Here is a 17,120-nt window from a genome sequence, read left to right as displayed (position 1 = left end):
TCGACAGCCATGTTGCCACTGTCATTAGAAAGTCCTTCTGTGTGACACACCTCATTACAAAAGGTTTCTCATCCAAGAAGAAAGAAGTCATAATCCCTCTCTACTCATCCCTCATTAGACCCATTATTGAGTACAATGCCCCATCTGGCATGTACCTCACTAGACACCTACAACAACTGGAGAGGCCACAAAAATTTCTCACAAAGAGGATCCTAGGACTCAAATAACATGCCCTATATAGACAGACTCAAAAAACTCCAGCTTTACTCCATCTCATATCGCCTCCTTGGAGGCGAACTCTGCTTGGCATGCATGCCTCACCCAGTGCTGCTAGACATGCTTCATAGGAAAAATAAATCTCAATCCCTCTGCACCACAGGTTCCAAAGACCTCAACCTCATCACCACAATAAACAGAACCTGCTGCAGTGACAGGTTCCTAACCCAGAGACTTCCAATACTATGGAATAAACTCCCCATTACTGTCAAGCAGGGCACTTCACTAGCCCTCTTCAAGAAAAATCTTGACAAGTGGATGAGTAACAGAAAATTCACACCGGGGATCACTTCAACAGCCCTGCTCCATAGGGGCACAAGGTACTAATGTCCGGCAACAGGATGAATGGGAATATTCTTGGGCTAGGCTTGTATTGGCTCCAGGTCCATTAGCGTAGTACTCACCAATGAACCTATGGAGTTATGTGGTCGGAGGGAATCTGAGATTTTGGTTATAAGCAACCAGATATTGAAATTTACAAGGAAAATTGTTTCCAGATATGTCTGTCTCTGAATAGGGGAAGTATATACTTTAATATTTAGCGAGCTGAAGTCCTTTGGGAAAATCTTTCGAGAGAGTCAGAAAAATATAGATCGAGCGAGCGAACGAGAGAGCGCGCGCACGCACGCACGCACGCACAACTACTTGTCATTAGTCTACTGCACCATTTGGGGCAGTACAACAGCTTTATCCTTATTGTTTAGTGGAAGTTATTCATCTAGCGTATAGTTGCAGGTCGTCGTAAACTGGGTAAAGCTAGTATGGCGGTCGTAAGCCGGAAACTGGCATATTAAAACCACACTTTTAAAGGGACGATTTTTGGCACTTTCAGCTTAGCTTCCGTGTACCAAGCTGTCTGAAATGGCTTATGTAGAAATGCCATAAAAAGACGCCAGGAATTCAGAGAAGGACATTTGTTCAGCGAAGAGCTGTGGAAATTGGGCATCCACCCAGCAACTGATGGGTGCTGAATTTTGGTCTCGTCTTGCCGCTTTATGCTCGGCACTGTTTAGTGAGAAGGAGCTTACGGGGGTACAGGAACCAAGGAAGAGAGTAAAAGTTGTCCCAAAGAATGACCAGTCAGTTTTGGTGATGAGCAGTTCTTCACGCATGGGAGCAGTGAGACTGAGCGAGGATCTTGGAATAGGCCGTTTGCAGTTGTTGACCTGTTATCCTGGTTCACAGCTGGTCACTGCCTGAAGGACTGACGTTTTCACTGAAATCCTGCCCTTGGAATTATGTGGTTATTTTCTTGGTGGAAGGTTTAAATTTGTGTCTTAGTGGTTTAAACATGTCAGAAAATCAGGGTAACGTGAATAACAATCCTATCAACAATAACAACAATGGCAATCGAGTGAGGAACCAGAACCTGAACCCGAACCCTCTAATTAATGTTCGGGATCGTCTTTTCCATGCTCTCTTCTTCAAAATGGCAGTCACCTATGCTCGACTCTTTCCTCCTTCTTTTAGGAGGATTTTTGAATTCTTTGTTCTGCTAAAGGTAAGGGATCGCTTTGCAGAACATCTTTCTTACCGTTGCTGTATTTGGTGGTGTGACTGAGCAATGCACAAGTGTGTTAGGAATCTATTAGTTTTTAACGTCACTTACATTAATACCTTTTTCGTTGGAGATGCCTTTTTTAGGCCCAGATCGTGTTTGACCATGGTATTTAGACCATTACACACCCGCTTAATACATGTTAAATGCTTTGAAGTAGCAGGTGCATATATCAGGAAGCTGAGAGCAGTGTATAAATTGCGTTTTTGTGTGTGTATGTAATGGTGTGCAATTTTAATATTCCACTTTTTGTTAAGGGATTCATTGTTAGTTTGTTTTTTTTGTACTGGAAGTTATGTAGATCTTCGTAGTTAAAGTTTATAACAGTGTCTTGCCTTTTAGGAAAAGCGAGTGCTATAAGCGTAGCTCATTATTATTGACTGCCCCTTGCCGGCACAAGTGTCAGTCGGGGTACTTCTTGTGTCGTTAAATGAGCCTCTAAACTTGCATTTATGCAAACTAGTTTGCATAAATGCAAGAAGATGCTTTTTACAAGAATATTTTAGCTGGGTTGATTGAAGTTTGCATAAATGCAAGTAGATGCTTTTTACAAGAATATTTTAGCTGGGTTGATTGAAGGTGCTGTATCAGTAAAATAGCTTGGGTTTTTCGACTCAAGTGCTGTATAACAGCTGTCAGTGTTTTTTATGTATTTGTGTTGTAGGAGTTTTGTAAGATTGTCTTTTTAGTGGTTGTATTTGCTGTGTAAAGTGTTAACGGTTTTGTTGATTTACTTGTCTTTGTACGGTTTTTTATGGGAAGGGAATATGGTAATTGTGCACCAGTGTATATTTGTTTTATATTGATTTTGAGTCTGTAGATGTACATGGATGTGTGGGACTGTAAAATGCTGTATAATAGTTTACGTGCTCATCCAATTAAATATTAATCTCGAAGAGGCTGTATAGCGATAACTGCATTTGTTTATTCTTGTTTAAAGTCTGTCTTAATAATATTTATTTGCGTTTTATTCTGCACCGTTAGTTGATAGCTTTCAGATTAATTGTCCTTGTACCCGGAGTCCATTTTAGTTTGAGTGAAACCAACTGAGGAAGAGCTTTTTTTTTTTGGGGGGGGGGGTGCTTTAAGTTGAAAGTAGAAAGCATTTAGTATTGTATTGCAGACTTTGGGTAAGACTAGCATTTGGATACTTGGCAGCTGCTGTGGAGAGAGGACTTTGGCAACAGTGCAGAATGAGATGAGAAAAGAGGCCTATATTAATGGCAACCAGAAGTTGCCATATGATCAGATTTGTACAGGTGCCACCAGAGCAGCAGCATACATACTGCCGGTGATAATGGATGTGATTTTTGTGGAGCAGCATATGCTGTGTGTGGGTATGGCATTGCCTAAGTTCTGATCATATTCATGCCAGCAATACCATTTTGTACCCCCCCCCCCAAAAAAAAAAACTGGTAAACTTTATTTAGTTCTTATGCGTTTAATGGCTCATGTTGGCAAATGTAGTGTAAAATTAGGTGAACCGAAGGCTCTGCCATGAACTTTGTTGGTCTGTTCTTAAGTGGTGGGCACTTACTGTGAGAGCAATGAAAGTTTGCTATTTGTATGTTTGAGAATGCTGTTTGAATTGCTAGCTTGAAAATTGTAGCCGTATAGATAGAAGGGTTGCTTGGGTCTAAATTATTGTCTGTACATGTTTGACTATGGTAGTTAACCTTCACTGAACCCATTATCTGGTCTGTTTAGAATGTAAGGTATTTGAGGGTTGTGACTCACTGTGATGTTACTTAAATTGATTCAATTGTCCACCAGTCCTGGTCTTTGTGGCAAAGTTTGAATCTTTGGGGTAAGCGGCATTCATTGCAACCACATGCAGGTTTTGACTATGCACTGAAAGAATACAGCTGCAAGTAAATTTTTTCCCTAAAGTATGGACACTGAAATCAGTGTATATTATTTTAAATTTGCTGAATAGGCATTTTTTGTTGGGGGGGCACTAGAGTTTTGCTTTCCTTAGTATAGTGTTGACCTCAGAAGTGAGAGTGTGGGGAATGTATTCTTCTGCATTAAAGAATAGTGTTGGTTAGATGTTTATATTTGAATCTCTGGTGGTTAAAATCTTTGTGTTAGAGATGCAGTATAAACTTGGCTTTACCTGCATTGAGCGCCAATATGTGTGAAACTTGTGTTCAAGATTTGTGAATTGCTGTTGGGAGTGAGTCACTTACCACATGGGCAAAAACAGTGTTCTTTCCATGTTGTAGCAGTAGTTCATAAGTAAGTAGTAGGTATTTAACCTTCAATCCATTAGTAGAACAGTTACTACACAGTTTTCAAAAAGATCCCTCCAGCGTCAGTGTGGGTGATTTATAAGATAGACTTAGGAGAGTTTGAGACTGCCTTTTCAGCTACCTGGGTTTATTTTGAAGGGGCAAGGGTGCCATTCTATTTGATATGTAGCTAAATCTACTTGTTGTAGAGTTGGGGAACAAGGTGGGAGATGCTCATCACATTATTTGCTTTATTTAGCTGTTTTAATTTTGTATTTGGGTATTTGAGAAACCATTTGTTTTGCCAGTGAGGGTCTGATCTTTCATGTCTTGATGGGCTACATGCTTATCCTGGAGAAGTGTGTATGAGATAGTGTTGAGAGAGGATGGCCATTCTCTCTGGATAACTGAGTCTGGAGGACATTCATTTATTTATGTAGAGAATCTCTTGAGTTCTCTTAAGTTGTGCCATGTTTAGACAAGTACATATTAGGGGATTTATATTCTGAATACATGGCCAATTTTTAGAAGAGGAATTGGCACTTTTTGGGTCTAGGGGAACTGCCTGAGGAAATTGGCTATTATGCCATATTGAAGACTTCTGAACTTTTAAACTGTGACATAATAGTGAAAAAACTTCTGATGGAGAATTAAGTTGTTCATAGGTTGGTACTGGGCTATCTGCCCTAGGGCCTATACAAGCCTAGCCATAACAATTCCCTGGCTATTTCTTCCCACAATATTTACTTCCTTGGACACCTGTCTAGCAGAGCGACTGTCGTCTATATAAGATGTGGAAATATTTTGTTTACTGTAGTACGTTTATACTGTACTTTCATTTTTATTTTGAGACTATTGTTTTTGCAAGTTTTGGTACCCTAATGTTGGTTTTATAGAGTAGTATATGTAAGCTTGGGTGATCAAGCATTTACAGACTGCCTCTGAATTTGAGATGTGGGTATTGGACGCGAGGCAAGCTTCCTTTTTTTCATCTCTCCACTGGTCCCAAGTTGCTCCTTGAATCAAGTTAGGGAAGAACTCTGCTTCACATGGATGGAAAGACTGTTCTAGAGTAGGGGTGGTCTCTGCGGCACATACCTGTCCTCCCAACATACCCTATTTATGTCACAGAGAAGGTTTTGGTCTATAAATTGGATAAAGCAGTCCTGTACGAGACAAAATACAGGGATAGGGCTCTGAGGTGGTCTGTGCTGGACATGTTTATGCCCATTATTCGTTTTGTGAGGAAAATTTTATGGCTGTTCCAGTAGTTGTATATGCCTGTTCCAAGTACATACCAAAGTTGGCGTTGTACTCAATGGTAGGCTGATGAGTCGTGTATATAAGAACAATGACCTCCTTTGATCTAGATGCCATACCTTTTGCTTGTAAGTTGAACAACATAGAACAATTTCATTACTGTCATAGAAACATAATGGTCAAAGGCCAAGTTACTGTCTACATACATTCTGAAATTCTTGACTGCTGGATCTGCTGTTATGGAATAATATTAATGTGCAGTGTGGTAGTTGTCAGGAGTAGTGCTCTTTCTCCTAGAGAAGTACCATCATGTATTTCTTTGGCACAAAGTTTGTCTCAGACCTTTTTTGAAAATATTTGTGTCTAAGGGGATTCTATGACTGTTCCCTCTTTGCAGTCATCTGCAAACCTGGTCATCCCAGAGGCTGTTGATGTTGGGCTTTACTTCAAAGAAGTAGGTGCCAAAAAGGAGTGCACCCAGCACAGAGTCATGAGGGACTTTGTTACCGACTGGTCTCAGTAGAAGTAGGCTCCCCTATTCTAACTTCATGGGTCCTGTCTGTAAGTCAGATGGCTACCCAATGGGTGATTATAAGGGTTTATACCTGATTACCTGATTTCCTGAGTTTATCTACAATGCCAGAGTGAGGTGTCTATCAGACTTTGGCCAGGTGAAGGTAGGCAATCTGCTCAGTTTTGCCTCTGTCCATTGCTTTGGTGACCTTCATTGCTATTGACAAAACCAAACTGGGCTGGTTTCAGTGTCTGAAGGTTTTCTATGTCATTGTTTACTTCCATGATTCTTTTCATGGCTTTCATAAATTTGAGTAGTCTCATATACAGTTTGTTGTTACTGGGTTCTGAAAATAGCTCGCTGTTGTGCAGAACAGTTGCAGTTCTCAATTTGCTTGGTACTGTGCTTGTCTGGATGCTATGGTTTAAATAGTGATTCCAGTAGTTCTGATAAGTTGTGTTGATATTGTCAGGATCCATCTGTACAGTGTTCTTGGTAAGAGATTTCAAGGATCTGTTCCCTCGTGATAGTTGGGGGGGGGGGGTTGTGTTCAAGGGTGTTTTCTGAGGGCTGTCTGGGGGTGTGTGTAAAATTGGAGCTAAATTTGTCAGTAGATTTTCTGTAGCTTAGAGTCCGTATAAGCGCCTCCATTAGTTAGGCGCAATGCTGTGCTCTGCCTTTTTGAGGTTTCACATATAACAAAGTCCTGTGACTGTCCTTCTTCTGGAAGGCTATTTTTACATCAGATTTTGAGTTTGTGATTTGCTTATTCTGGGTAGGTGCAGATGTTTCTGTGAAGCTGTTCACTTGATTGTACAGGTTTTCTGTGAACAGTTTCATTTTAGTTGTGTTTTCAGGGTTTGAGGAGGGGGTCTTGAAGTTTGTCCTAGAATAGTTGCTAAAAGTCCCACTGTTTTGCTGGGGTTCCAAGTCCCCCCCCCCCCCCAGAGGAGACAGCTTTGTGATCCAACCTTACCAGAGAAGGAGCAGCTAGTCCAAAGTTCAGGAATCTCTCTGGGCTTGCACGTTTGCAGTTGTGTGCGATTCCTATTTCATAGTCGCATAGTTTGTTGCCCATGAATGTGAAGTTAGGTTGGAGTGCATCTCCAGTACATTTTAGTATGTGCTAAGGGTTTCCTAGGTCATTGATTGGGGGAGGGGGGACCTACCGCTTTCAAGGATATGCTACGGGACTTTACTTATGGTAACTGGGATGTGGCAAAGCTCAAGCATGTCACACTTTTTGACCAGCCTTGAGGGGTGTATTGTTTTTGATGTGAATTAGACACCTCCCCTTTTGTCCCTTCCTGTGAAGTAGCTGGTCTTCACGTGTGACCTGTACTGCCAGAATGCTCTTTGCAGCCTTAATGATGAGGAAAGCTTGAAGGGAGTAAGTTTCTTGTTTAAAAGGTGTTATTGTTCAATGCCAGGAGTCCAGAATTTCTGAGACTGGTTTTATGTTTGCAGGTTTGTTAGGTTGGCCATGTCTAAAAAGGCTCTAGGGGAGCAGCAGTGTTGTAGCCAGTATTTGGAAGTCTAGAAGGGATAGATGCAGATCATTACTGACAAAGCAGAGTGATCTGTTAGCCATATCCTCCCAAGCTGACAAGTATTCACCCCCCCCCCAATTAGAATGACACTGGAAACTTAAGCCTGTTATCTTACGTGCATATTGTGGTGGCTTCCTTGGAAAAGGTAAAACACTTGCTCGTACTGGTCTTGGACACACACAGAGTCTCATCACATATTTCTCCATTTTAAGTTTAGGGAGTTCTTAATTCAAGTGTTAATAATGAGTTAATTGTGCAATGATGTATAAATAGGGAGAAGGTATGAATGTTTCTACTCTTTCAAAAGGCTTTTGAGCCAAGGTGTTAGAGGCAGAAGTTGGTGTGTTCTTTAATTTTATAAAAAAAAGTGTAAGAGAATCTTGGCTTCATTCGTGGTGGTTGGGAGTGTTTGTTCTGTACTAGTCTACAATCTTTTTCCATTTAGTTTAGGGAGGTACAGCTCAGGTTGTTGACACCCACATGGACTGTGAATCATACTGGTACTTTGTTCAATGACATGAGTGCATTTGTGATCTGGAAGATCCTGGCCCCTAATAGGCAACTGATAATGACTTCCTCCTTACTCTGTCTGGTCAGCTTGACCTCTGTATGTCTCACAGTGGAGTCTCTCTGACCATAGTGTTGGGTTGTGTCTTGGCTTGCCCTGTGGACTTGGACATTTAGATGCCATGAGTTGTCTGTATGTGTTTTTGACTGAATGCTTTTGATGTCGCTGACTATATATTTATTACAAATAGGTTCATAGGTAGGTACTAGGCTATTTGTCTGAAGGCATGTATAAGCCTAGCCAGAATGTTTGCTCTCGCTGCCCCCTTAGATCAGTTCCCTGTGCCACTATCCAGCAGAGCCACTGAAGTGATCCCCGGGATAAACTTTGTTTTCCATCCACTCGTCAAGGTTTCTTTTGAAGAGTGTTAGCAAGGAGCTCTGCCTAATATAGATTGGAATCTTGTTCCAAAGCATGGGAAGTCATTGGGACAGGAATCTCTGTCCAGCATGTCCTATTTATTGTTGTGGTGAGGCTTACATCCCTAGAGCTTGTGGCTCGAGGGGATAAGGTTTTCTTTAGGTGGAGCATGTCCATCAATTCTGGGTTGGACATGACCTTGTATGTCAGGCAGAGATCCTCGTAGTAGGCGGTATGCAACATAGTACAGCTGGAGTTTCTTCAGTCGAGCTGCATAGGGCATCTGTTTTGAGACCAGTGATCCTCTTGAAGTACTTCTGTGGTCTTTCCAGCTGTTGCAGGTGTCTTGTAGGGTACATCCCAAATGGGGCATTGCACTCTAATGATGAGTCTGAGTAGAGGGTCACAATGACCTCTCTTGATCAGGATGCGAACCCTTTTGTGATTAGGTGGGCAATGTAGAAGGATTTTCTAACCACTTTGGCAATGTGATTATCAGAGAGCTTACTATCTACTTGGGTCCCCAGATCCCTTAATATGCCTTCCGTATTTAGGGGACTACCACCTATGTGGTAGTTTGTGGGTACTTTGTTTTTTCCAAAGGGGATGACTATGCACTTTTTGGCATTTAGCTTGAGACCATGATTTTGATACCAGGTATCAGTCTGTGAGGCCCTTTTGGAGGATGTCTGTGTCAGCCAGAGAAGTCTGTTTATAGCCCCTAGTTTGCACTTGTCTGCAGACTTGGTCAGCCGTAGTCCTCCTGTGCTTGCCTGTACCTCTGAGAAGTATATGCTGAACAGGAGGGATCCTAGGACTGAGCCCTGGGGAATGCCACTTGTAACCGGTTTAGTCGGATCTAGCTCCCGCAACTCTCACCATGTGGGTTCTGTCCATGAGTCAATTGGCAAACCATCTTGTGATGTAGGGGTTTATGTTCAGGCTGGTAAGCTTGTCTGTAATACCAGAATGGGGAATGATGTTGAAGGCCTTTGTGAGGTCTAGGTAGGCTGTTGTACCACCTTTCCCTTGTCTATAGCCTTGGCAACTGTCTCAAAGAATTCCAACAGGTTTAGGAGGCATGATCTGCCCTTAAAGCCGAACTGGGTAGGGTCCAGTGTTTGGAGGTTCCCAATGTCTCTGTTTGTTAATGAATTCCATGATGATGCACTCCATAGCCTTGCAGACCAAGATAGTCAGGCTTATAGGGTAATAGTTCCTGGGGAACATATGCAAATCTCTATTGTATAGATGCCACTCCAAAATCATTATACCTTGCAATAAGAGGAATACCATGTGTACTATTAGACTTAGTCTGGGTTACTTCCCATTTGCACTCGTAGTCCTGCTCATTGAAGAACCACAATTAGACCTTTAGAATGCAAGTAGGTACCTATGAGATACTATAACAGGCTTACTGAAACTTCATTCGGTGCCTATCCGGTGTAACAACAGGCTTATTGAAACTTCAGTAGGTGCCTGTTACATGCAGCAGGCTTATCAGATTCATCTTTGACCATCTCAAACCAGGTCAGATTCATCTTTGACCATCTCAAACCAGGTCCATCTCAAACCAGGTCTTCAGCAGTGACGAAGTGAATGTACTGCTGTGAGAGTTTTATTCTGAAGAATTGGTGTTCTCCAACATAACATGCAAGTCATCCAAGTTAGATTGTAGGTGTTTTGCAAAAGCATAGCAGACACACCTCTGAGAAACATTGCTTCAACTAAATGCCACTTTCTCAAGATCCCCACTTGGTAGGGTAGGACAAAATGAAAGATGAAGTTTGGATGTGCTGTTGTATTCAAGGCTTTCTAGTGCTGTTATGAACAACATAAATTAATCTAATTGTACAGCAGAATGCCTGTTTGGAAAGTTTGCATTTAAGAACTTCAGCATATGTGGGTTTGTGTTTGGTCCGTACTGTGTGAGGCGGGAGTAATGTGTGCATAACTGGGAACCTGTTTGGTATTGTACGTACTTGTATGTGAGAGCCTTGTCTCCAGTGATGGTATGTAAATACATCTCTTATTGGTTTGCTTAAGAATTGGATGGTTGTCATCATAAGTGAGGCAATTGCTTCAGGATGCCGATATTCACCAGACTAGCTGCAGAGATGGTAGGAAAGTGTATAGCCATGGTTGTAGATCAGAAGCTTGGACCTTTTCTCCCCGGACCTCTGCTGAAAATGGGCATTGACTGTCGGACTTTCGCAGTTATCAAATGACAAAATAAAATGATTACTCAAGACTGAATTCATAGTTCTGTATGCATCTAAGTGCTGTGGAAATTTCCGTTCTAAGCACCTGTGTCTGTAAAGGGCACTGCGAATTGCCGCTGCACTGTGAGCAGCGTCATGCAACCACAATTGCTTTACAGTTTCAGAAATTCTCTTGAGCAGACAACAACACTCTTGGGCAGTCGCAAACAGACACATGCTTTGAATTATCAGACTTTAATTCCTAGCTCAGAAGGGACCTGGTTGTAATCTATTGCCAGTAGAGTGCAGACTCCTTGGCCTGGTCATTACTAACATGGGCGACTGTTGCTTTGCACCAATGGTTAACTCCTCACTGGTTAGATCAGACTACAAACTAATCACCCTGGAAATCCACATCCCTCCCACCCCCACAAAGGTAACCACCATGAAAAACTTCTCCAAAGCTAACTTTGGACTCCTAAGGTGGCTAAATTCATGGCACCCATGCAGATGGAGAATAGTTGCAGGAATGCCAAATCATACACCAATGCACTGTGTAAACACGTATACAAATGCATGGATCTCGCCATACCCAATAGAACCAAGACGCTGTCCTCCAAAAAAAGGAAGCTAATCTGGTGGTCCCCTGCCGTAAACAAACTCTACAACAGGAGGAGGAAACGGATGTGGAATAAGGAAGTCCCAAGACTGGAAAAACTCTTATCAGCCTCAACAAAAAGTTGAAATTCCTCAAGTCCTCTAAAGCCATAGCTATGAAAACAGAATTGCAGCAGATAGTAAAGACAACCACAAGGTCTTCTATAGTTGTGTAAAGAATCTCCATGGCAATACCCAGATTTGCTGTGTGCTACTGTACAATTGTACCTCCTATACCAAGGCAACAGATATTGGCAGTATACTGGCCGGCAGATTGTGCCAACTTTAACCCCCCCCAGGATCAATCACAGTACCAGTATATTGCCAGGCAGCCAATATTACTGCTGCACAGGTTAAAACAACACTGTCCAAGGGCAAGAATACAGCTTCCATGGGACCTGACAATATCCCTTGCTGTGTTCTACATTAAATGTAGTTGTTCCCTGTTCAATCACAGCCTCACCTCAGGCTTTGTCCCTACCGAATGGCGCACTGCTACAGTCATCCCTCTCCACAAAGGAGGGAGTGACTACAGACTCTGGGAACTATCAACTCATTGGCCTGGTGAGTCTGATATGCAAAGTTATGGAACGCATCGTCATGGACCTAATAAACAAGGATGTAGGGACTCTCCAAACTGTGGATCCTACACAGTTTGGTTTTGTGAAGGGTGATACCATTCCCCATTCAGGAATAATAGAAAAAAAAATCACTAAGCTAGGCAACAACCCCTGTATCACTAGGTGGGTTGCAAACTGGCTTACAGAACCCACAGCATGAATGTAACAGACTCGAGTCAGACTGCCGACCAGTCAAGAGCCGAGTCCACAGGGTTCAGTCCTGGGTCCTCTCCTGCTTGGTATCTACTTCTGTGAAGTCCAGGCCAACACAAAGGGTCTCTGGCTGACAAAAGTTTGCAGATAATTGCAAGTTGGAAGCTATTATTAACTCCCCAAGTGATGTTGACATCCTATAGAAAGGCCTCACAGAGCAACGACTGGTGTCAGAACCATTGTCTTAAGCTCAATGCCAAAAAAAATGTCGTCTTTCCCCCTTGGGAAAAACCCAGTTCCCATGAATTACCACATTGATGGTAGTCCACTGAACTCCGAAGGTGTTGTAAGAGATCTGGGAACACAGGCTGACAGCAGCCTCTCTTTAGACCACCGCATTGCCACTGTGGTAAGAAGGTCTTGTGGCACATCTCATTTCTAAGGGTTTTTCATCCAGGACGAAAGAGGTCATGGTCTCCCTCTACTCTTCCTTCATTAGGCCAGTCGTAGAGTACAATACCCTATTTGCCATGTACCTCCGTAGACACCTGCAACAACTGGAGAGGCAGCAAAAGTACCTCACAAAGAGGATCCTAGACTTTAAACACTCCAACTATTCTCTCTCTCTCATATCACCTATTGGCGATTTCTGCTTGACATACAAAGCAATGTCTGATTCAGCTCTGTTAAAAATGCTACATTCAAAGAAATCCCAGTCCCTCCGCACCACACGCTCCAGTGACCTCAACCTCATTATGACAATCGACAGAATGTGCTGGAGGGACAGGTTCATAAACCAGAGACTGCCCTTGCTATGGAATAGACATCCCATACATGTCAAATGGAGCACCTCACAGGCCATCTTCAAGAGAAACCTCTGAGTGGATGGGAAATAGAAAATGCACCCCGGGGATCACTCCAGTGGCTCTACTCGACAGAGGCACTGGTAACTTAAGGTCGGGTGACACAATGTCAAAGTAATCTTATGGGCTAGGTTTGTAAAGGCTCTATGGCCATTAGCCTAATACACACCTATGAACAAACAGTGTTAGGTCTCTGAAGAGTTCGGAGTGGGTGTGTATCAGGGTTCAGCTTTGAGCCCACTGTTGCTGTTACTGGAGATGGACTATTTTAGCAAACAGTTGGATGGAACAGATCAACAAAGTTGTATGCAGATAATGTGGCATTGCAGGCAAACTCTGAGCAAGAACTAAAGGGTAGGGGAGTAGAAAGCAAAACTGAAGGCACATTGGAAGATAAGAGTACACATAAGACAGTTATAATGGCAGCAAATGGTGGAAGTCAGAAGATGCTGAAAATTGAGGTAGAAGGGAAAATGTGGAACAGGTTAACAGTTTCAAGTATCTGAGAGGGGTGGATTAGGAGAAGGGAAGTCTAAATGAGGAGGTTATAGCTAGAATCTGAGGGGCTGCTGCCAACTGGCATAGTGTGTTGAGGTAGTGTATGACAGAAGATTGCCGAAGAAGCTGAAAAGTAAGGTGAACAAAACAGTGGTGCGACCAGTACTACTGAGTGGTACAAAAACCTGGGCAGTAAAGGCAGAGCAGTTGAAGGAGCTAGAGATGATGGAGATGAAGTGTCTGAGACTAGTACGCACTGTGAGACGAACTAAGAAATTAAGACACGAGCTGAATGCATTAAAATAACTCTAGGTGATGCTTATAACATTTTAATGTTTTTCCATAAAATGGCAATGGGCCCTGATATGTTAACATGATCTTAATTTAATGATGTCTTGTCTCCTTCCCAGAATGCATCTCAAGTTTACTGTACATTAGTCATGCTAAACCTAAGGAAGTGATGATTTCCTAGTCCACTGAGGTACAGTGGCAGCCGTGTGAGTCTATCATCTTACACACCTGTAGCAGGAGTGCTTGTATTTTTTTCCTGAATGACCATCATGTGCGTTTCCCTTGGAACCTGATAACCATTCAGAGCTGTTTTATACAGCCCTGGCCAAAGAAAGCAGCTAAATTCCAAGCTTTTGTAAGGATTGCCATTATGCAGTTCTGTGTTATGAGCACTGACAGACCCTTCCCAACACATCTTACTAGACTGTCAGAACGGTCACCGTAAGCCAAGAGTTGTTTAAAACTTCAAAGGACATGTGCCACTCACTAGTGTCTGTAACAGTCGGAAGAGTTGTTGGCAATGTGTTTACTGTTTTTGCTTACAAGCACAGTTCAGAAAATGTATAATTCTTTTCTTGATTTTTTTTTTTTTTTTTTCCTTCGAGACCTAGACTTTGTAATATTTTCCCGTTTTGTGCATTGCTGTCCGTTGATTTGTATTGTTACATACTGACCACTTTATCAAAACCGTATTCCTTGAGCATGACCTCAGTAGTTCTGTGTCTATTTTCCATAGGTACAGAAAATACCAGTTATAAGAGAATCCCTATACAAAATATGTAGTTGGCTAGTAGTGATGCTGTCTTTTTAGATGCTTAAAGTGGGATAATCTTTCTGAAACCTAAGTTTATGTACAGCAAACCATGCCATCATCAAATTTATTTTCGTATTATTACAAAGGACTCTGTGATGTGCAGTGTTGGTTGTTTATACGGGTCTATATTAGGTGATCGAAACTTTAGGTAATCGAATACCTAAAGTTAAACACGCAAACAGCGAAAGCTATAAACATCGAATGGCCACTTCGTGAATTCTTTCGTAGGGAAATAATTCATTCGGCCGTTTTCAGGAATTTGCCCTTTTTCTCCACTGTAGAGAGATCTTGAGTTGGTATATTTTGGGGGGGGGGGGTTGTCCCCCCACTCAATTAGGGTTTGAAAATTTTTCCCCTTCGGCCAAGTGAATTGTTTCCCTACGAAAATTTGCATAAGTGGCCGTTCGATCTTTACAGCGAAACCTTTTTACATACCTCAGGACAGAACTGACTAAGTCTGAACTGCTCTGCAGAGAGAGAGGTGACAAAATCTATTAACTAGGTGCACTTGAAGTGTTTTACTTTCTCTGATTTTCATAGCCGCTGCCAAGCTCCTGACATCCGTAGGACTAATTGCCTGAATGGGTAAACTACAGATTTGTGTCTGTGGTATGTCATACAGGCAGACAAATTTAGTGTTGGCTTTCTCTTCTTTTGATTCCAAGGGAAGGAAACAAAAGTTTTATAAAGAACAAGCAGGTTTCTGGTTTCTGCGCAATATTGGAGCCATACTATATGGTGCAGTGAAAACTGAGTGAAATGCACAATGTCATACTGGCAGTAAAGGCACATGACCTCAGCAAAATGATCTAGCTCTGTCTGCCTTTGAGATTATTACAAAGCATTCTGGTAATAACATGGTATTTGGCCACAAAACACTTCCAGGACTGCACTTCTATCCACAGATCATCCGGTGCATCATGCTTTTGAGTTTCACTCCGTAGCTTTAGCTGCTAGAAAGCACAGCATTGCACCTATGATGTATCCTCTCTTGGTCAGTAATCAAAGAGCTTGAATCTTCATCACTGACACTGGAAAAGGGTATTCTTCTGCCCAGACTATAGGGTAGTTACTGCCACCAGGCAGTCCAAAGCCAACTACTCTAGGGTTCTTGCAAGGGTACCCAATTATACTGAGTGAAATTAATATTAATGCAAATGTAGTGCAGTAAGGCTTTCAGTAGTGGCCACAGAGTCTCCAAAGTACTTTCAAAAGGTTAAAATATCCTATAAAGGACCAGCCACAGTGAAATGTTTGTGTATTTAATAGTAAATAAAATAACATTAAAATACAGAATATTTGTCTAGAATAAACACCAGAGTTAGTCACAGGAAATATTAAAACAACACAGATGAATAGTCGCGCAAGATGCAGAAAAACAGTACTTGACTAATCTTCCTGTATTTTCCTGACTGATCTAAAAGAATTTGCTATTCCCTGGTTCACTTAGAAGACGAGATGAAGTGGGCGAAAGATTCTTCTATGCCAGGTTCCAAGAAACAGACTGCTCTGAGACACTTCTCTCTCATCTGGTTTTAAAACCTCATTTTTGTCGTAGATTACAGAATTACATCTCGTATAGCTGGTCATCTGACTTCTGGATCCCATGGTTTCTTCATTGCTAGCAACTGAACCAGAATTTAGCACGTTACCATACACACAAGTAGAGCTTTGCTGAAATGTGTTGTAGCATCTGAAAGCTATAAAACCGTAAAACACTTCACTCTTCCTACAGGAGCTAACAAACCATTCTCGGACAGAGACGTTTAGTTTCTGGCTGCAATCAGAAATATAAGATGCAATCTTTCTTTGTGGCCTAAATTAAGTAATTTAATTTCTACTATTTTTCAAAGTTAGCTGGACTGAGATTAACCTCTTCTCTTCAATTATTCCCTGTTAAAACATACACATTTTAATCGGTTACAATAGTCAGGACCCACTATTATTACATTTTTTTTTTTTAACGCAAGCAACTTTACAAATGCATTTTTCAACACAAGCACTTGTACAAATCAGTTTGACATAATTTACAAAATTACAAAGCTAGCTGTGCTGGCATATGTTACATATCCACTGTCCTACTTCTCCTGGCATAGCTGGCAATACCTCACATTGTCTCATCTCTCCACCTTTTGAATACTCAGGCTAGTTTTTCAGGTGTGCCTTGAGAAACATTGCTTGAGAGGAATGAGCCTGTCTGGGAATACATTAACCCATGCCCTGTATTAAAAATGCATCTGCACTGTCATGTCCTATGCCTGCAACATCTAGGCTCCACCTTAGTAACTTGGCATTTGCTGGCTAGCTCCGTGTAACCATAGATTTCCCTCAGATGACTCCTGTCGTCCACTGCAAAATACTTAGCACAAGGGTGGTCCTGTTATGGCAAGGTTTCATCATGTTATCATGGTACAGTTTGTGCTCCTGTCTAGCCGTTCTGTGTAGTTAAATCATTGATCTTCCTTACCACGTTGAAGGGTCCCTCCCAAGCTACCTTCAGCGTATTGTGTCTGACAGGAATGAGAACCATAACCTGCTGTCCCACAGCATACTCTTGTTTCCAGCATTTGTATCATACTAGACCTTTTTCTGCTGTTCGGCTTCTGCCAGGTTCTCTTGGACCAAGCCAATGAGCTCCCTAAGCCTTGTCCTGAGGTTCAGGACATGTGCCACAACAGACTTATTATGGGATTCACAATCGCCTTC

General features: G+C 42.0%; 1 protein-coding gene across 1 annotated transcript in view; it reads left to right on the top strand.

The window, feature by feature from the left end:
• Positions 1-1,011: 1,011 nt before the first annotated feature.
• The window catches only part of TMEM259 (transmembrane protein 259), a gene marked incomplete in the record, with an annotated part of 432,280 nt that continues 416,171 nt past the window's right edge, over positions 1,012-17,120 (top strand). The window contains 1 exon segment of the mRNA XM_044054014.1: positions 1,012-1,777. Within this exon segment, the coding sequence (XP_043909949.1) occupies positions 1,568-1,777 (210 nt within the window).

Source organism: Protopterus annectens, chromosome 13.part0, assembly GCF_019279795.1.
Source record: "Protopterus annectens isolate FY-2018-M chromosome 13.part0, PAN1.0, whole genome shotgun sequence".
NCBI lineage: Eukaryota > Metazoa > Chordata > Ceratodontiformes > Protopteridae > Protopterus > Protopterus annectens.
The sequence above is the reverse complement of the archived record's forward strand: the minus strand, read 5'-3'. Positions and strand labels throughout refer to the sequence as shown.